General features: G+C 39.8%; 1 protein-coding gene across 3 annotated transcripts in view; it reads right to left on the bottom strand.

Annotated features, from left to right (window-relative positions):
* NME7 (NME/NM23 family member 7) overlaps positions 1 to 21,290 on the bottom strand; it is a 90,497-nt gene extending 69,207 nt beyond the window's left edge. For all 3 annotated transcript variants that reach the window (XM_075167723.1, XM_075167741.1, XM_075167733.1), the window contains exons 1-2: positions 21,207 to 21,290; positions 1,513 to 1,620 (exon numbers count right to left, since the gene is read on the bottom strand). In XM_075167723.1, coding sequence (XP_075023824.1) covers positions 1,513 to 1,620; positions 21,207 to 21,209 — 111 coding nt within the window. In that variant the 5' untranslated portion in view covers positions 21,210 to 21,290. The remainder of the gene's footprint in view (positions 1 to 1,512; positions 1,621 to 21,206) is intronic.
* Between the last annotated feature and the right edge of the window lie 23 nt (positions 21,291 to 21,313).

Here is a 21,313-nt window from a genome sequence, read left to right as displayed (position 1 = left end):
TCAGATATGTTAGAGGTAAGAGCAGGCTGCCATCTCCTCAGGAAGATACCAAAAGATGCAGAAGAATTAGGCGGTAATAAAGAAAGAATCACCAAACTCTGCAGAAATTTTAAAGAAAATCCAGAAGAGAATTCTAAATTTAATCTCTGTCCACAAACTCACCCCCAAAAGTGATTTTGAGATATTCTTTCTATGGAGTTGTTACATGCATTTTTGCTCTTTTAACTCCTGTCCTGAACACACACAGTCCATATACACTCATGACTGCGTACACACCATACTATCTTAACCTAAGAGCACACTAGCAAAATGCAAAAGTCTACCAAGCCATAGGTATTTGGTGCTGAATGCATTAAGAAGCTCAAGAACACCTTGAAAGCTTTTGGTTTTGAGACATCTAGGTGAAATGAACAACAATTTTGCCAGCCTACACATGGTTGTGTAGGAAGATTATTACGGCTCCTGACTGATCAACTAAACTGTCTCTGGGAAATAAAAAATAAAAATCCTCACATTTTGACAACTGTGCACACAGAGACATCATACAAAGAACTAACTTAAAAGGGACAACATCATGACAGAGTTTGTTTAAAGAGACTATCAGTAAAAAGTTGCAAAGTGCATCTCCTCGCACAGGTGGGTACCATGGTTTCAGTGAGCAGTAGTTTGGGTAAGAAAAGGCAGATTCCACTAGCTTTCTTATTTCTGCATTTGATATGTATAGCAGGAAAACTAAAATTTGATAATGAAATTACTAAGTGTGAATATCCAGATCTAGGCTATTCTCATACCCTTAGGTTTTCATTAAAAATTGGAAAACACTACTCCAAACCATTCACTCATTCCTAAAAAAAAGCACAAAGCATTGGTTGGTTTATTAGGATTATCTTTACAGTACATATTACATTTTTATATATATGCCTGCTACTGCAAAATGCTTGTTTTAATCTGCTATCGATAAACAATGGGGATTAGTTGTATGAACCACAAGTCAGAAACGTCTGTGCAAGCACCACCGATGCAAAAATTTAGATCTCACTGTCTGAAACATCCTTCCTTTCATTAAAACCAAATTAAGAGCAATTTACCATTTCCTCTACTTTGATAAGACTCTTTTACATTTTACTCTTCAGAAACTTCTGGAATTCCTGCTGAAAGTTATTCCCCTGTTTGGAATCAGCTTCAATTTCTGTTGATCGAGCAGTAGGTCAGTGTTGCTGAGTTTCAATTCTGAAACCCGAGTAGAGATTGAATGAAAACACGTCTGTGAAAATGAATCTCTCCACGCCAAAGCAAGTTTTAAGGAAAAAAAACGTGGAAGCTCTTCCACATGCTTCACTGTGAAATTGTATTTTTGCTTTTCTTCTAGTTTTACAAACGGAGCAAGATAGATCATAAATTACATTTTCCTTACCTGGAAAATTAATAGGCATAGGCAGTGGCTTGCCATTTTACAAACTGTTTAATTGGATATTACACTTATGATAATAGATTTTTTTCTTTTATTCTTACCATTTCAACTGATCCATCTTTTGGATAATACAGAAGTTCATAACGCCGAAAGAGTGAAGCATTTGGGTCATACCATTCAGCAGTGAAAGCAAATCTGTCATCTTGACTCTGGAAAAAGAAAAGGGGGAAAAGGGCTGTTATAGAAAGCATGCATGTTTTATATGTAAAAACACACAAATAAAAAACTTCCTTGCATTTGTTACCAGAAAAGTAAAAAAAAGGACTAGTAAATGCACTTGCACACTCTGCATATCATCTGTTGGTTACCACAGCTGGTGACATCTTTTCACTTGTTAGCTATCATCTTTTAAGTATGATGGAAACAGCATGGCAGTTTTCCAGGCAATCTCAAAACTTATTCTGATTTCATCAGTCATGAAACGTGGACTGTTATAGAAGTTGTTGTTAGACTTCTTAACTTCGTGAAAGTAAAAGTATTTAATTTACTTTCATTTGTTAAAAAGAACATGTTTGCTCACAACTAATCTCAACACATTTTCTACACATCCTACAAGAAAAGACTTTCCTCTTCCTGAACAGTCATATCTGAACTCCTGTTAATGATGAGATAAACGTATTCAAGTTAAGGACAACACTAGTTTGATTCACTACTTAACTTCCTGAAATTTACATAAAGCATAAATAGCCCGATCTCATTTACAACTCATTTTCTGTCCCTAAGGAGTGTGACAAGAAAGCTAGACTGCAATAATCCTAAAACTGTAGCTACATGTGTAGCTTCTCTCCACTACTCATCCTTCAGCGGATAACCCCCTACAGGAAAGTAAGCACAAAGGCGATGCAATGCATGTGGACGTGCAGTTCTAACATCTCTTAGTGGTATATGTTTGTTAGTTATTGATACTGCAGTATCAGTTATTTGATAGCTGTTAGATGGAGCTCTAAATTTTTATTTTCCACACCTCCTCTAATCTGATTGCTACTCCTGAGGGTCAGCACAGTCTTGTCACAGGCTTCCACTCTTTAGATGTATCTATACTCGCCTTATACATCTTAAACATTTAGGTACCACTGGGAGTTCAAGTTGAAGCCATGTAGGTCTTTTTAGTTCTTCAGATTTTAGAAAACAGCAGCATTTCAGTTGTTTCAAAGACTGCTCAACAAACAACAGGACAGAAAGAGTTCCCATGGGCTTCCATGACTGTTCTGGAACACCAGCAGGAAACGAATCGTAATCATTTTCCTAGTGACTGCAAGCCTATAGACATATAGACATTTCAAAAAAAAAATCCAAACCAAACCCAACCCCAATACAACAACAGTGATCTTGCTTTTGTTGTCAGTGCATTTCTTCTTTCAGCATCTTCAGCTTAAAACTGATTTAGGACTAAGTGCTTTCACAGGTTGAAGTCCTAACACAAGCCGCAGCAGGAAAGAATGAGATAATGAAGAACAATTTCAGAATTTTACAATGTGATGAATACTTGTACCTGTTCAGTTAAAAAAAGCATCATGGCAAGTGCCCCACCCTCCAGTCAATCCTTATGGTACCCCTACACTGCAGAAGATATGATTATATCACAGAAAGACTTATGCAGTGCGGCAGCACAGTGCTCTGTGAAAGACAGAAAGCTTTCATTTCTAACTGTAGAAGTCTGTACAGCACTGAAAGCCTTATTTACATAAGCTACTTTAACTGCTGTGTTACCTCTACACTACACACTACAGCCTTTGACAATACTTAAACTCATGTTTTAGGTGCAGCATCCAGCACAAAACTCCCTAGGGACTTAGCCTGGTTTCTGGCGCTCACTTAAGGTAGACATGGTTGTATCTTTATTGCTACTGCCGTCATTCTGGAGATATGTAAGCCAGAACAAACTCTTTCTTATGTCGAAACTCACACCTTATTTTTTCTATCTAGGCATGTCATTAGCAATAAGCAATAATAAGGGTTGCAGACAATAATAAATGACTGATTTCAACCTTGATCTTAAATACATTCATACTGCTGGAAGACAAGACAAAACATTTGATCGATTAATTTGACCATCATCTTGTCAAGGATGGATGTTATAGAGAAGCAGTTCTTTACCAAAGAGGTTGTCTAAAAAGAAAAACGGTCCTGTTTCTAGAGTACTACCTCCAGAAGTTGACTGGTGACGTATGAAATAAAAAAAGATGCACCATCCTTAATCAATGCCTCCTCATAAGATGAAGACATATAGAATTGCATTACTTCATGCTACTTATTTCATGCTATAGCATCACTTTCAAATATATTTTCTAGGTAGCAGTTGCCAGAGAAGCTACTAATTTTCATTTAAGCAAAACTTCCAAAATTTCCAAATGCTTACTTGTCTCGGGGAAGTAATGTATTTATGTGAACAAGCAAAGAAAACACCATTAGATTTTTCACTTAGTCACCAGTATCAGTCATCAGCATCTTCATGTTTACAGTGAGAAACTACATTGTGTGTCTTGTCTGGTGAGGAATTGGTCTGCTTTTTTTCTTTTAACAGAACCTTGGTTTTAAGATCCATTTGAAATTCATTTTATAAGATCTTACTCAATGTCTGAGCTATTCATATTTGTTATTCAGCAAGCTCTGCTGGCCACTGCTTCTTATTCAGCTGAATGGCAGAAATGCCCATTCTGTATTATCTTCTTTTAGCATTGTAAGCAAAGGCAAGATAATAAATGCTACTTAGACTTGAAAAACACTGCAGAGCTAACCCCCAAATGCCCAGTAATGTTATCAGTAAGCAGGAAAATTTGAATTGATAATTATTTTGTATTTGGAAAATATGGAGAGCTAACAGTTTTCTAAAATAACCAAAACAAAGTCTGTAAAACTTCTCCTGGGCCATAACTAGAATTTCCTCTGCTTTATGGTCATAAAATTATCACCATAAATATTTCTAAATGCAGAGAACAATATCAGAAGAAAACTTAAGAGCTTATGGAAAACAGTGTAAAAATAATTTGAAACGGATTATGTTTGTGAACAGGTAGATTGTTTCAGAGGCACGTACTGCAAAGTGAAGAAATTCAGTATTAAAAGCAAACTGAAGACCCTGCCAAACAAGTATAATGTAAAACACAGAAGGACTGCAATTTTACTATTGCAGATTTATGCAAATAGTCTTAAAACAGATAGAAGACAATCCTGAATACAATCATGACATGAAATAATGTGAACATATTCTGGTGAGCCCTTGCCAGGCATCACTGTAAAACTGCAACTCCAAGTGATCAAAAACACCAACCGATTTAAAATGATAAGTTTTAAAAAATGAGTACATATTAAGCTCATAATACATCTTTCTAAATGAGAACTGAGACTTTTATTTACTTACTTAATGCAGGAGTAGGATTTTGAAGGCAAAAAACAAACACAAAAACCTGTCCACTTCCCATCACAAATTGTAAGGATCACAATAAAATGTTAAGTCTTCACAGCCCTGAAATTATCTTTCCTGAACATTTACTTTCAATCAATTTACTGCTCAATCAACAGAACTGGTACAGCAAACAACTTTCTTACATACCCTTTCACTAGTGTGCCCTAGACTGCAATGTGGGAAGGAGTCTCAAAGATGAGAAAGTACTATGGGAGACAGCATGCTAAGTTTCATCCTTGGCTTCTGTTCATCCTCATAACAGAGGAAACTCAGAGAGAAAATAATTGTCCCGAGCAGAGTGATTAGAGACCAGCAATGACCTGTCAGGTGGTATCGTGTTCAATGCACCACACTGCTCCGGACCAACACTGAGTCCTGAAAGGGGAAGATTTCACAGCCCTTGACCAGAGAGCCCCGGCACCTCATTCCCCCAGCAAATGGCTGAGACACATTAGTCACTACTGAAATCACATCACTGTGAACAGCTTGAGTAATAACAAATCAAGTGAATCTATTAATACATTATAACTCAGAAAATTCTTGCTTTAAAGCATTAGTTTCCATTCATTTCTGTACTGTACCCTCATTAAAATCACACACAGCCTCTGCTCTCATGACCACGCAATTAACCAAGCAATACCTAATGGGGGAGAAATAATTCTTCATAACTGTTCACATCAGTGGAAAAATTACCAGCATTAAAAAACACAGCAGTGACTGTGCACTTTATATTTACATACTGATAGTTTTAGAGTAGCTGTCTTTAGATCAGTTTTTACAGCCCCTTTCCATGGTAAAATCTAGGGCCACTGAAATCAGTGATATCAAGAGTTTAGCTACTGTAATACAGAAAGAATAATCTTTTTCTTTCTTCCTCCTTCTACAAGCTGCACGGAAAAACATTTGGATGCATGTGTAGATTTTGCTAGCTTATGCTTTTTTGTTTATATTAGTATGTGTGAATATGCAGTAGGATGGCTCTGTGCACATGAGAAACATTTATTAAAGTACAGCTGAATTAAAAAAATCAAATTTTGTAGTTAGTTCTGAAAGTGATGGGGGAAGCAGTCATTCTTAGCTAGCATGGGACTAAGTTCTAGAAGCTAAATCCAAGCATTTGTGAAAGAACTGTGCTCACAAAAAACTCTGCTGCAGAGGGAAATGATTTGTCTGGAACATAGCTGCCAAGGAAGCTCATAACCAGAAAGCACAACGCTTAGCAAGCGGACAGGAAATTATTTCTTGTCCTGTAAACCTTTTAGACTTCCAAAGGGCTTCTGTTCTGCAGTAAAGCAAAAGCAGATCTTCCAAAGGTTTTCATGAGAAGCAACAGTGGTAGAACAGCAGCTTAGGGACGAAGGAACTTGCATGGGAAGGTGGAGAAACAATTTTATCCCTCTGGTCTGAACCATGTAGAACATACATCTGGATTTGGTTTTCCCAGCTTCAAGATGCCTCCTGACTGCCACGCTATATTACTATTCTGGGGTGAGTACTTCTGTCCTCTTCCTCTAGTTTTGATTAGAAATTTCATCCTAGAGTTTCTCTTACAATGGAGAACACAGGGAATCAGGAGCTACAGAATTTTTTTCCGCTGGTCATATGCACTCTCAGACTTATCACAGTCTAAGGGAAGGGCAGTTTAGATGATTCTCCTCGCTATTATATGGGCTACATATTTTTACTAAGATCCTGTCTTTCGCATGACTTACTTTTTTCCCTTATACAGATAATTCTGTCCCATCTGTAAGCTTGAAGTTAGTATTTTTCTGCCAGTTTGTCACTTCATGCTTTTGAGCCGTAATCTCTGCGATCTGTAATTGACTGGAAACAACTACCTATGCTTAAACTAGTTACCAGCCTGCAATGTATCATGACCCCTTTAGCTTACTACTCAAGAAAACTTCAAAACATTTCTTAAAATTAGAAAAGCCCTGAGATATCTAGAAAGTGCATCTTTACATACCATTAGCAATCTGATCTCTATGAGGCTTATACATGCTATCAGGAACTTCAACATGCATGACATATTTGACACAAGCTCATGGCCTGTTGCCCACATATTTAGAAGTTTAGGAGTCATGAGAGTATTGCTACATTTTAAGTGGGCAGCTTCGTGTCTGCTGGTCCTTCAATTTTCTCAGTGACTCAGTGACTCTGAAATCAGATCAGAGAGAAAAAGAATCAAAGGACCTGAATCAGCTCGCAACGAAGCAATAAAAAGACCGCACAAACCTCAGTAAAAGCTGAATCAGAGCCAAAAGGATCCATCTTGATATCTGTATTCTATATTTTGTAAAACACTGTGCTGTCACAGGGAAAACCTGCAGTCAAGCACTGATGTTAAGAATCAAACTGTTTCTATGAAAATTACTGGGAACAGGATGGACCAGCAGACAGGAACTATTCTCACACTGAATGGGTATTTCTCCTAACACACAAAAAAAACTTTCTGGAAAGATTGCCCTGAAACTTCCTAAAACTCTGGCAATAATTTTAAGAGAAACATTTCTTTCACAACCTGGTCCCCCCAGACTAGGCTGGTGGCACTCTCAAAAGTACTGTGGAAGAGCAAGAATATTTTTATAAAAAATGAGATGGTGTCAAAGGACAAGGATACAAATTATTTTAAAACTTTTCAGGTAAAGATATCATGAGGCTGACTGACTCCAACATCAGGTAGTCTGCTTATGCACTAACATATACTGACCTTATACTTTTAGAAAAAAAGAGAAAAAAAAGGACAAACGGCGAGTTTGCCGACCACTGTCTTTGGCAAACAATAGAATTTGTTGAAATGGCCAGTCAACAGGTATCTTTCTCCTTGTCCTTCCTCTCTGTAAATAACGAAAAAATAACTACTGCCATATGTGTTGGTGCATACCTTAGACAGACGTTGGCCTCATGCTCTTCAGACAGTAGGCTGAAGTGGGGGACCTGACCAGCTGCCTTCATCAAGAACATTATTCTCAGAAGTTATTGTTGTAGATGTATGATCAACCTCTAACAGCAGGTATCTAAGTTCTGTTATGAATTATTTGAAACAGTTCCTCAAAGCTCATAAATCACCAATCGCTCATCTTCCAGACCAATCACCACCTCAGTTTAACTCTATTTCCTAGTTGTGAAGAGGACTTCAGCACAAATGGCGAGAAAGTCACTGATAAACTCCTAGTCTGAGGAGCAAGAGTCATGAATTTTGGCCAGATCTATCTCCACCTTCCTCAAAGGCAGCTACTCACAGTCTTATACTCCCCCAGCAGGCCACAGATATAAGTACTGTCACAGTATCACCTGCTTTCTTAAAAGCCCCAGAAATACTTTGATTGCTTTAAATGGTTCACTTATTAGCTTTCCTGTTCTCCCATTCTAACATCTGGCTAGCTTTGCTTTATTTTCAGCTGAATGCTTTTAGGTGCATCTGTCCAGGGAATTGCAGGCCCAGCAGTACGCCCAGCTTTCCAAGTAGCACCGAGTGCTCGTGAATTCAGAACACCAAACAAAAAATGTAACTTCAATTAGCTTTTAAAGATGGTCTCAACCAGTGGGTTAGGAGTGCTTTTCTTTCATGTCTCAAACGTGAGAGTCTCCTGCAGATAAATCTACAAAGCTGAAAAAGGAAAATCAAAAACATTTAAAACAATTGGAGTCTCCACAAAAACGTTACATAAAAAGTCAAGACATCAAATGGGACATGTCAAGCTCTTCATGGACTTCTGTGCAATCTCAGACAATCAACTTAACCTTTTGTGCGTCCTTTTCTCCAGCTGTAACAAAATCCTTATTCTGGGAGGGCTTGCCACTCTGGGCACTCGTAAATAAAAGGAATACTTGTATTATAAAAGCTGTAAAGCAATTCTAGCTTACACAAACCAGACAGCTTAACTTCCTCTTATACAATCTATGCCTGGACTGCTACAGTGAGATGCATCTCAGGGAGCAAAGGAATGGTTAGCAAAATGGATGGTGTCACTTCATCACAGTGCAAAGCACTTGCTTTTTCATCAAACATGTCTATCTTTGTAGTTTCCAGGCACTGTATGCCCTTCAGTCTGACTGAACAAGGACAGGATATTTAACTACAATAGGCAACAATCTTAAGCAAATAAACTTCCAAACCACTATTCTCTGCCCTTCTTTAGGGCTACTTGTCATTACTGAATGACAAGTACTTCTGCAAGCACGAGAAATACTGAGGCCTGGTTCTCTATACTCATGTTTCTCATCCCTGACTACTTTGACCACAGCCTTTCTTCCGCTCAGGCATTTCATAAAGGTTCGTACCCACCTCGATTCTCTGATGTCTAACTAGGGTTGAGCTCACATTGAAGTCTTTCTTTAAAGGTGCCTTAGAGGGTTTCTTACCCCTCCCCATTCTTGTGAAACCTGGAGGAACATCATTATCCCTCTGCTGAATCTGACTCAAATCTGCCAGTAAATTTCAAACTTTCCAGGGGAAAAACTTAGTGGTCAGATACACACCAACAGACTGTGATCACACAAACTTTGTTTTTCTGAGGCAAACAGGCTGAAAGCAGCTGTATGAAAAATTCTATTTGCACACTACAAGTAATTTTCCATCATCAATAATTCTTTAAAAGAAAAATCTCCATTTGTGAAAGAAAAGGGAAAGGAAAAAAAGGACAGAAGTAGCTAAGTCATTAAATGTTAGCGACAATTTTGCAAGACAGAAACAAGAGACTTCAGACATACTGGTGGTATTAACAAAAAACATTCTGAGTGGCAGAAAGTGCTCTCATTTTCAGCATTGTAATGCATCTTAAATTCCAAAATGAATCCTCAGCAGCACACGCTTATTAAGTTGTGCTATTCAACCCATCTTCTACCTTCACAGTTCCTGTAATACAGGATATTTTCCAGGTAAAACTTAAATCCACAACACTCTAGATAGAGCACTCAATTAGCTCTGTCTCTTAAAACTCATTTTCCCCCTCCTCTTCTATTCATGTTTCTGACACACGACCTGGTATAATTTTTAGAACTCCAATTTTGCAGCCCCCTCGCTGTTGTTGGACCTCCCACCACTTTCTCAACAGGCTTTTCTTTAGTCAAAAAGTAAAATCAAAAGATCACTTTTGAAACGGAGAAACATCTGGCAACTGCAATTTCCATGACAATGTCTTGACTATAGACGATTCTCAATCTAAACCTCATATTCAAAAGCTCACTGGTGAATTTTGTAAGCATACCTCTTTTTATCCTCCCCTTGTAGAAAGCAAATCCTGCCTCTTGAAAATTTCACACAAATTCTAGACAACTATTTCAAGCTAATTAAGTATTGGTTAAATTATTAAAATTCTTAATTATCTTTGGAAATCCATTGAGTGAGTCAAACACTCGACTACATTTACCCTCCTGCAAATAGGTGCTACATCCTTTAGATCCACGGTTATCTGACTCCCAATATTACTGGTACCTAAGCTTCTCAGATGCCTTTTGGACTACATATGTTCATATGGCTATTGTTGCCTGGACCATCTGTTGCCAAGTAACATGGGGATACTTCTGTCTCTGTAGCACTAACCAAGTGAATCTTCCTCTTCAACTGGGATCTCAGTTCAGTAAATCATCCCCATATGCGCAGGGGTTGTGATAAACTCAGCTCTAGAAGGCTGAAGGCCCCAAATTTTCTTCTCAAATTTAGGAATCTGCAATCCTACCTCACATCAGCGAAATTATCTTGCTGTTCTGACAATTTACTAAGCAAAAAATCTTCTTTTACTACTAGATTATGTAAATTCTGTAAGCTTCCTATGAAGCGTGTAGGCATGATTAGTGTAGCCTTTTTTTTCCCAATCTCTCATATAAGAGAATCAAGAATTCAAATCCTCAACCATTAACTCCAATCCTCTGCAATTACATGTTACAGTTAAGTACCTAGTTACAGGATTCATGTTATTTTTCTAATTATGGAACACAACTTCTCTAAAACACACGAACTGCTGTTCACTGCTCTGTGAAGACACATTTAGCTTTAGAAGATCAGCTAAACCTTGTCTTTAGGGGAATATGTCCTCATTTAATGCATGTTTATAAAGCTGCAGATCATAAGTTATATTATTGTACTCTTAATTACATGATCACAGGTAATTCCTCTAAGAGTAGTGAGTAGTACTCAGCATGTGCCTATCTCCCTCCACTAACTCAAGAAGACTCTGACAGTGATTTTAGCAAAAACAGAGCTGTTCCCTGACTCAGAACAGCGTTTGTAACACAAGTCATCTCATATAATCATATTTGAGCGTAAAGTTTAGATATTTTGCATCTAATCAGTCAGCAGTGGCAGAACTAACGCTGCTATGGTCAGTTGCTGAATGCTGGGTGTCTGACTTTGAACTACGAGATTAGTGCCTGCACGTGATCCCAGAAAGGGAAACAGGGCTACACGTACATTGAACTACCTGTGCACATCCCAAGATCCAACCTATATTGTATTTACAGAAAAAAACATTTTTGAGAGGCTCAAAACTTGGCCCAACATTAAAGTTGATGGCAATACTCAAAAGTAGTCTTCTTTTATAGAGCCCATTCCTCTGGCAAACTTTCAGCTTTCAATTTCCAATCTTTTCAAAACTAAAGCTCTTTAGAGGAACACTGAATTTATTTTTTTTTAATTAGGATTCTGCAATGTTTTCAATTTTTTTTCCCCACACATTCTTATTCAAGTCTTCCATTAAATTTTCAACCTCCAGTAGAATCTGTCTGGAAAATTTCAAGCAGAATGGTTAAAATTTCAGAAAGTTACAAGCAGCTGGAAATAGAGGTTTTAAAGGAAACACCTACAAATCCTGAACCAAAGCTGTCAACAGCACTTCAAAGTAGTATAATGCCTACAGCATCTTCAGATTATCTCAGCTCATAATAATCTTCTGAAAAGCATTTTTAACAAGAACTAGCTGATGCCTTGGAATCACAGCTAAGGGAGAGAGGGTCCTTCAGCCAGCTGATACCGCAAGCATTAGCACCCAGGAGTTTTTCTGAATGTTCTGAAGGCCACACGTGCTGCAACTACCTTGAACAGTCAGAGCTTATCACAGTCAAGCAACAATTTACGATCCTATGAAGTAGACAAAGAACTGTGCTGGCACATTTCTTATTCACTACTGTGGACACTTAAAGCAAGCATTTTGTCAGCACTATTGTTTAACCAAATGTTGATGTTAAAATACTATTTTTTCTCAGGTTGTGTAAAATATTAATTCTAAAGTAGTTGGACTAAATCCAGATTTCAGCTAGTACAGATGTTGTGGTCATATATCCTTTATTCTGAAGTCAGACTACTGAGAAGTTACATGTGAACAGACGTTCTCATGATAAAAGCTGTTCAGCAACTTCCCATTAGAAAAGCTGTCAAAAATTAAAAACTTCAGCGTAGAGGAAGCAAAGCACGTAAGTATAATCATGTTTTTAAACTCTGCCAATCCTAACGGGCTTTTACAGGTTCATCTTATGAAGATTTGTTCTGCAATTCAAAGATTTATTTCTCTCCCAGAGCACAGAACTTTTGTCATCACAGATTTGAGCAGACTATGTTTACCCCACACAATGCTACAGGCTTGGGGAAGAGTGGCTGGAAAGCTGCCCAGAGGAAAAGGACCTGGGGGTGCTGGTTGACAGCCGGCTGAACATGGGCTGGCAGTGTGCCCAGGTGGCCAAGAAGGCCAACAGCATCCTGCCCTGTGTCAGAAATAGTGTGGCCAGCAGGAGCAGGGAAGTGATCGTGCCCCTGTACCCGGCACTGGTGAGGCCGCACCTCGAATACTATGTTCAATTTTGGGCCCCTTGCTACAAGAAGGACATTGAGGTGCTGGAGCGTGTCCAGAGAAGGGCAACGAAGCTGGTGAAGGGTCTGGGGAACAAGTCGTATGAGAAGTGGCTGAGAGAACTGGGACTGTTTAGTCTGGAGAAGAGGAGGCTGAGGGGAGACCTTATTGCTCTCTACAACTACTTGGAAGGAGGTTGTAGCGAGGTGGGTGTTGGTCTCTTCTGCCAAGTAACAAGCAATAGGACGAGAGGAAATGGCCTCAAGCTGCACCAAGGGAGGTTTAGATTGGACATTAGGAAAAATTTCTTTACTGAAAGAGTGGCCAAGCCTTGGAACAGACTGCCCAGGGAAGTGGTTGAGTCACCATCCCTGGAAGTATTTAAAAGACGTGTAGATGTGGCGCTTAGGGACATGATTTAGTGGGCATGGTGGTGGTGGGTTGACAGTTGGACTCGGTGATTTTAGAGGTCTTTTCCAACCTTAATGATTCTATGATTCTGTGATTCCCCAGAGATGTGAAGGTCTCTGCTGGATGCAGACAGTGTCTAAGAGATTCCAATCCCATACAGAGTTTTGGTAAAGTTGCTTAGTTCCACCTTCACAGCTGCCCCCTGCATTAGTGCATTTGATGTTCAGCACTTTTAAAAAAAGAAGGCTGTATTTCCCACTTTATCCATTTGTAAAATGGAAGTAATCATCATCATTCCTTTCATGGAAGGATAGCAAGATTTAATAGCTAAAATATCCATACTATTTAGGCATTATAAATCCTCCTTGGATTTGCCAAAAACGTGGCAGAGGCAGCTCAGTTAGTTCATCCTCATTTCCTGCTTCTGCAGACCCTTCATTGCAGCACAGGAACCAGACACCTGTGGAAGAAGTTAGAAAGGGTCTCTAATGCCGCCCAGCCCACTGCCTCTGCAGTTGCTACCAGGCACCACTGCTAGTCCAGAATGTCGGTAGCTGCAAGGATCGGATCCAACCCACGGTTGCCCTCCTCCTCCCCAGTGATTTGGGGATGTTCAGACTTAGAGACCATGGTTCAGTTATCAAAGAGTGTACCATAACAGAGAATATCAGACAGGGAGAGGACAACATTGCTATTACATAACTAGAAAACATACAGCAGAACACAGTCCTGCTCCTAGGTACTACAATAAGAGAAAGAATATATAGAAAGGTAAAAATAGGAAGGATACTAAGTTTAGTGAAGGATCATACTTAAATGTGCATATGTTCATGTGGAAGAACAGGTACACAGCCTCAAGAATGCATGCCCACATCTCCCCCCTCTCTTATATGTGGCTCTCTTTCCAAGTGTGTTAGAATAGTCTGCAGAAAAAGTGTGATTTTTTAAAATAATTAAGGTAGTTAAATTTATTGAAGAATCCCATGCAAACAAAGAACATGGACCAGGCTCTCCAGAACGTTATCTCTGGAGAGAGCCACTTCTTTGCAAATACAGGAGCACCCTCTGGTGCTCAAAGACAGGTTGAGCACCTTATTTAAATCTCAAGAATTAACTTCTGAAATGATCCGTAAGAAGCCGACTCTGTTTGCTATCTCTTCCTACTGCACTATGCCTCAAAATTAGTAATCTTCTACGAGGAGGTAGAAATGACTAAATTATAAAGCACAGATCACCACAGCCTGGGTGATAAAGTCCTTTCACATAGGAAAACTGTTGACACACAGGCACGTGGCCTTCTTCAATACCCAGCCTCCAAAAATGTCAATGCCACATATTTTAAATGAATACCAGAGCTGTCCTCTCCAGGACAACTTGCAAGGGCCACCTCAGAGAGTTTATCTCATACTGGGAACATACTTCTCAATTAGGCATTAGTGTGAGAAAAAAAGAATTTCTACCTTTTGCATGTGCTCATCTGATCAGGGGATATTCTCGTTATACATGTGAAGACTTGCTAAGCTCTCATTCTTAGCATTAAGCTGCAGCACTGTGTTCCAAAGCCTAGCTATATTTGCTCCCTTTATCAAACCTTATGCTGCTTTTTCTTTCTATTTTGTTGGCTGGGAGAGAACTACTGGGTTCCACCCACAAAACACTACTGAGTGACCTTGGCGTGTTGCTTAGGCAACACTGCCTCTGGTTTCCATCCGTGTAAGGACACAAGTGAACACAAAATAGTTTGGGAGGATTAGGCCAAGCACAGTGCTTACTTCTAGGAAATAGTACTTTTGGTGATTATTCCTGGTAGCCACAATTATAGTTAAAGGTCAATGTTCATGGAAAAAAGTCCTCTTCAGACTCACAGCAATAGGTGTTCCCTATTACCACTGTTTCTCACCAGCCAGTTAATGATTAACAGAGTATCCCACCTGGATATAGTAGATCACTCTAATATTTTAGAAAGTGACACTAAAATGCTCAACTAAACAGCCAAAAAACACTTTTCAGAGGCGCACTATTCCCTTGGCTTAAATGAAACAGACACTATCAAACGAAAAAAGATAAAAGGTTCAGTTTTTAGTGTTTGGCCACTGGCCACCAGGACAGTCAGGGGCTGTCACGAGAACATGACACACGAAATGAGGCTGGGAGAACCAAGCCCGCTGAGCTTGGAGAAGAGAAGGCTGAGGGTGACCTTACTGCTGTCTACAACTACCTAACTGAAAGACACCAAAAAGACGGAGCTAGACTCTTCTCAAAGGTGCACAGTGACAGCAAAAAATGCAAAGGACACAAGTTGAAACATGGGACATTCCAGTTACATATTAGGAAAACAAAAATTACCAAGAGGGTGGTCAAACACTGGCACAGGCTGCCCAGAGGAGGTGTGCAATCTCCATCTTTGGAGATGTTCAAGACTCGCCTGGACACGGCCTGGAGCAGCCTGGTCTGGTCAGACCCGTTTTGAGCAGGTTGGAGGTTCCTTCCAACCTAAATGATGATTCTATGATTCTTATTATAGCTTGGTGGCTCCTTGTCCAAAGGTAATGTCCATCCTTCCAAGCTTCTCCAGAGCCTACACAGATCTGTTGGGTTCATATATTAACAACGGTCTAGATGTGCTTTCAGAAAACTAAGAGCTCTGACACAACATTTTTAACTATAAATTTTATCCACATCAAATCTGCCTGGAACAATTCTCTAAATAACCACTGGCTCTGTCATCAAATCCTATTATTTTTTATTGCCAACTGAAAGGAAAGTTTGTCACTCTTTATTCCTGGCAATGGTTCACTGAGTAATTCCTGAATTTCTTCAGTTTCTGACAATATAAAAAAAAACCCAACATACAATTAGAACAGATGTGTCAAAGTTATTAAGAACTGCACCTACAACCCAAAGGATTCAGAGAGGCATCTCTGGTGATAAAGGGAGATTAGTATCGAATTTATCATTAGGTAATGCTAGATAACTTTGACTATCATACTGTCCTATTTGAGCCACTCCCATCAGAAGAGCCATCAATGCATCTAAAATTACTTTTAGAGAGATGGCAATTTCTGCAAGCCAAAGCCAAGACTTGGCTAGAGTAAGAGGTAATTTATCCCATGGATTCTGAACCTATCAACTTTATATTTGTAGGCTGGTATTTTATATAGCACATAATGTCATAAAGATGGCAACATCTAACCCAAAATGAGCTCCTGGAACAAAGGAAAGTTATATTTTTTAGCAGTTTTCATTTGGCTGACAGAGGGCCAAAGATTCTGTTATTTTATCAGCTACATCTTCTGTAATGTACATAGCCCATCTGCTCAAGAAGTAAATTAGCAGTATTTGGAAACACTAGTTCAAGAAGAAACCATGTCATATTTTTGATGCTCATAGAAAGACTCACCATGTAATAAGCATTTAAAGGCCACCTGATAGCATTTTGCTTATTTTTTCCTCGTGCTGCACACAATGTTTCATTTTTCCCTGCTGAAATGCTGCAAATGACAGTTAGCCATTAAGTAAGGAAACTTGTCTTTGTGGTTGGTTCTGTCATGCAACCTTACAACTGAAAGGGTCAGGCCACTTTGCAGCTGAAAAAAAATCAATGTAATCACCAGCTGGCACTCCAGTGAAAATGAGTCTTGTTTTAAGACCAAAGCAGCAAATCTTCTCAAGCATTAGGAAGGTGTCTTCTGGGGGATTTTGCATCTTTTCCTGGAAGAGTTAAAAATGCCTTTTTATTTTTTAGATGGCAACTATTTTGCAACAAAAAGTACATAATTTGGAAATTCTTACAAGAAAAGTTATTTTATAAACATGCACTTGTTCAGGAAAGTCCATTAGCAGGAAAGAGTTTTGTCTGTTTATATGATCAGCTCTGAATGACAGCTCTTCACCAAAGTTATCCCATTTTACCAGCTAATCCAGTATGGTTGAGATTACTAGTTCCCAAGTGAAACGCCTGTAAACTGAGGTATATTCCACAGCTGCCCCATGAGCTGTATTGCCTTTATAAAGTCTTCAGCTGAAAATTTGATCACACCATGATATGCTGGACCATGAGGAACCCAGGACTCACTGTTGTCAAGTTCTAGAAATGGCTGATTCACTTGCTATTTTCTAGGATCCATTTTCCAAAACATGAAATAAGTCTTTTCCACTGATGAATCAAAGCATTTTAAAAAATTACTCATTTTTCTTCCCTGTCTAAACTGAGGATTTCCATGTTGAAATTCTCTAAGCTGGGGGATTTACTAATGAACTGATGATAACAACAACAATAAACATGTAACATACAAGTCATAAAATTTTCTGTTGAAGTGAGCTGAACTGCTCATCTCCAGATATATTCAAGATCGTGGTCAAAATTATAAGACTGCAAGCTCTGGCAACCTACCCCAGAAGAGTCTACCTCATATACATTTTCCCCCAACTTTGCAACAAGAACCAAGGTGGTTGGACACTCAAATTCCATCAACCGTGTGCTTCTACACCCAGAAAATCAAAGCTAGATGGCATCATATTAGACAAGTCACCTGGCTTTTATATGCCTTGATTTCTTTATGGGCAAAACAGAAATAATACTTGTCTATCCTGTTGTTCAAAGAGTCTTTGTAATGTAGGCTGCAGTTGTCAGATGTGCAGGGGTAAGAATAATTGTTTTAAAGAGTGGAGGGAAAGGAAATCATCCAACTACACCTATATACAGCCTTTCCAAGTGCAATAAGGCTCTGTATCTGTGTGACATGCTGCTTGCATACAGAGGCTGTTGCTCTCTAGCAAATGCTGTGTTTCTATAGCTGGAACACTTTCAAGTGTCAGAGTGCACCAAACTCATTAATAAAAAGAAGCTAACATTGTTAAGATGATGCTCCAATACGTCTCTTTGTGTGATTACATGAAAGGCACCATTAAAGAATAATGCATTCCACCAGCCAAGTGAGACAGCACATCTTAGATGGAGATAAGCAAGTTTCGCTTTGCGAATTTACTGCTCACTGTCTACAGTGGCCATGTGTCACAAATGTACAATCAAGACGCCAGGATGCATTAGAGCTGATTTGAAATACTGTCATCCGATGACAATGAAAACTGTTTTCCAATGATTAGCAGACCTTTAAGCCAAAGTGCTGTCATAGAAAGACAAATATCTGCAGGATATTTCAGAACATTTCTCCCCTTACCTTAGCCTCCACCACAGTTATGTGCCCAGTTTTATAATACACACAACTACTTCCAGTGCGCTGCTTCCATATGACTGAAGTATAGGGTCTAACACAAATACACTCCAAACGGATTCCACTAAAAGTTACTATACTCTTCTTTCTGTGGCCATAATATGACTTGTAACAGTTTTTTTCAGAGTAGGTATATACATTAAAACTAATGGAATCTATATGACTGACTGGAAGCAACATAGTACTAAAGGTTGGCCACACTTTCTAGCAGAAAATTAATTACTTTCAGAATATAATCAGGTCCCTGAGGTTAAAATCCGGCTTACAGATCAGTATTTGAATCCACCAGAAGGAGTCTTTTATTTTTTGATTCATTGTTCCTGAGAAAAGACGTTTTGAAAATGTTTGAGATGGATCAGCTATGTAAAGTCGTGGAGTCCAAAAGTCACATAACTTACCCGTTTCCCTGGATGCTGTGTCTATACCTAACTGGGCAGCACATGTTCCCAAAACATCTATTTTCCCATCATCTTCCAACTACCAAATTATTCTTACTGTATTTTAGGAAACTGGCAGGAGGAAGAGTACATGAGTGGGAAAACTGGTGGCTTTGTAAGTATAAAAGAAACAAGCAGGACTCTGTAACACTTGAAAGGCCAGAGAAAACCAAAAGAGAGGGAGGTCCCAGGGCACTGGAGAAGGGCAAGAGAGACAGTCAACCTAACTGCAGTCTTTGGGAAGATACTGGAACGAGTTATTAAGCAGTCAGTCGTTGAGCATCTAAGAAGACAATATGATAATAAAAAGCAGATAATGCAAATTTGTCAAGAGCAAATATTTTTCTGACACAGTGAGCAAGGAAGAAGCCAGAGATGTGACAAACTTGGCTTTGATTGGGCTTTTAATCTAAGTCACCTGAGAGTCTGACAAGCTGAGTAGGGAATTACGGCCTAAACTGAAGAGCAGTTATGACTACTACATGAAGAAGTAATTAGGAATATTTCTTTTGCAAACTGGGAGTCAAATGGGGTTCCACAATGATCTGCCACGCACCTAGCTTTATTTCATATTTTCCTTATTACACTGACAATGAAACTGAGAAAGTGCACTTTCAGAATCTGCACTGATAACTAAGGTGGGAAAGACTGCACGCAGTTTAGTAAACAGAAGCAGAATTCAAAATTATGATCTGAAAATTCTATAAAGACAGACGCAAAGTACTACAATGATGATCAAGAAAACAAATCCAAATACAAGGGGAAAAACTAGCCAAACAACAAAAACACGGGAAAAAAATCTGAAAGTTGCAGTGGGTTGCAGTTAGAAAGCGAGAGTGCAATGAGATACAGTTGGAAAAAAAAGGATGGCAAACTTGGCACTATGAAGACCTTACACACAAGAAACAAGTATTTTGCTCTGCTCAGCAGCAATGAAACACATGGCAGTTGGCAAACCACGTACAGATTAAACACCACATTTAGAGAAAACTGCAGACAGAGTGGAAAAAAATCTAAACTTTAAAAACACATGAACAATAGGAAAATACTAAGAGAACAAAATTTGTTTAGTGTAGAAAACGTGAAAAGAGGAAAGGGCGAAGTCATAATCTCCAAGTTCTTCTGCATGTAAAAGACAAAATGGAATATCTTTATACCCACCAAGGATAGAACAAGTAATCACTGGCATCATTTGCAGCATGGAATATGCTGCACGAAAAAAACTCAGTGAGCTATAAAAATCATCATGTAATGGAATGACGTCAACAGATCATGCAGTTCCTGTCCTTGAAGGCTTTTCAAAACAAATTAAACAAATTCACCATGAAATGTTTTGTTAGAGGTTGCTGTAAGATTCAACACCGCTTTAATGAATCAGTTAGCTTGGTGTCACCTCAGAAACAAAGAGAGGCTAGAAACACATCACACTCATAGTGACAGTCAACTACAACAAAGCAAACGTTTTACCTAAGTGACATCTGCATGAACTCACAAGCAGGACTTCTGCTGACGTGAATAAATTCAACATGGAAATTGAAAATTACAATTTTGCCTGGATTAAACAAAAGACCCGTAACGCCTGTATTTGAAAACGAACACTGGCATTCCTACTTAAGTGGCAAAAGCTGATCTTGAGTTTGTGTTCTGAAAGCAAGGTACAAACAAAGCTGCTACACGGGCTGGAAGAACTGGGCAAATCTGAGCTGCTTGAGGCAGGTATTTAAAGCTGAGCACGCTAACAGGTGCATCGGTCAGGCTCTCACATGTATCTTGCATATGTCTTTGAGTACAAAATTCGATTCAAAGTTGTTGGTTTTTAATCAGCTTTGCAGCACTGGTTTTTGCATACCATCTTCGGCAAAGGGGATTCAAGTCAGTTGTTTTATCAGTTCAAACTGTTTTTTCGTTAGTGCCCCCACAATGACATCCTGTCACCTCCCTTGCATTACTAAACAGAAGATCCAGGCAAGAATAAAGACTGTCGCACCTGAAACGCATTCCCTTCTTAAAATTCACCAGCTGCCTTCCCACTGGGTCCCTCATGAGTTTCCGAACTAGCCTGTTCCTAATTCAGGGCGGCTCGGACGCGCAAACAGCCTTCCAGCTGGGTATCAATGAGACCTAACGGCAGTTTAACATTATCCACTCACTGCGCCTCACAAGATCCCTCAGAAAAGAGCAGGCAAACCTCGAGCCAGGGCAAACCTCACCGGCACCCACCGGGCCGCGCGGGCAGGCGGGGGACAGCGGCGGCACCTCCCCGCCCCGCTCACGCCGCCGGCGCTCCGGGGAGCGCAGCCCCTGAGGGGAGCAGGGCGGGCCCCACGGCCGTTATTCCGGCAGCTCGGCACCATCTGCCCCGGGGCTGAGCTTCGCCCCGCCGCCCGCCTCGGTAGCCGCCCTGCGGAAGGACCCCGGCCCCAGCCCCGCTCGTCCCGACTCCCCCTCCCCGGCGGAGCTCACCATGGCGATGGCGGCGGCGGCAGACAGGCAGCCCGCCTCTCCCTGCTACCGCGAGCCGACGTGACGCCACACGAAGCCGCGCCCTGGCAACCGAAGCCCCGCCCCCG

Source organism: Calonectris borealis, chromosome 1 (assembly GCF_964195595.1).
Source record: "Calonectris borealis chromosome 1, bCalBor7.hap1.2, whole genome shotgun sequence".
In the NCBI taxonomy this organism is placed as follows: Eukaryota; Metazoa; Chordata; class Aves; order Procellariiformes; family Procellariidae; genus Calonectris; species Calonectris borealis.
This window is presented reverse-complemented; position numbering and strand designations above follow the sequence as displayed.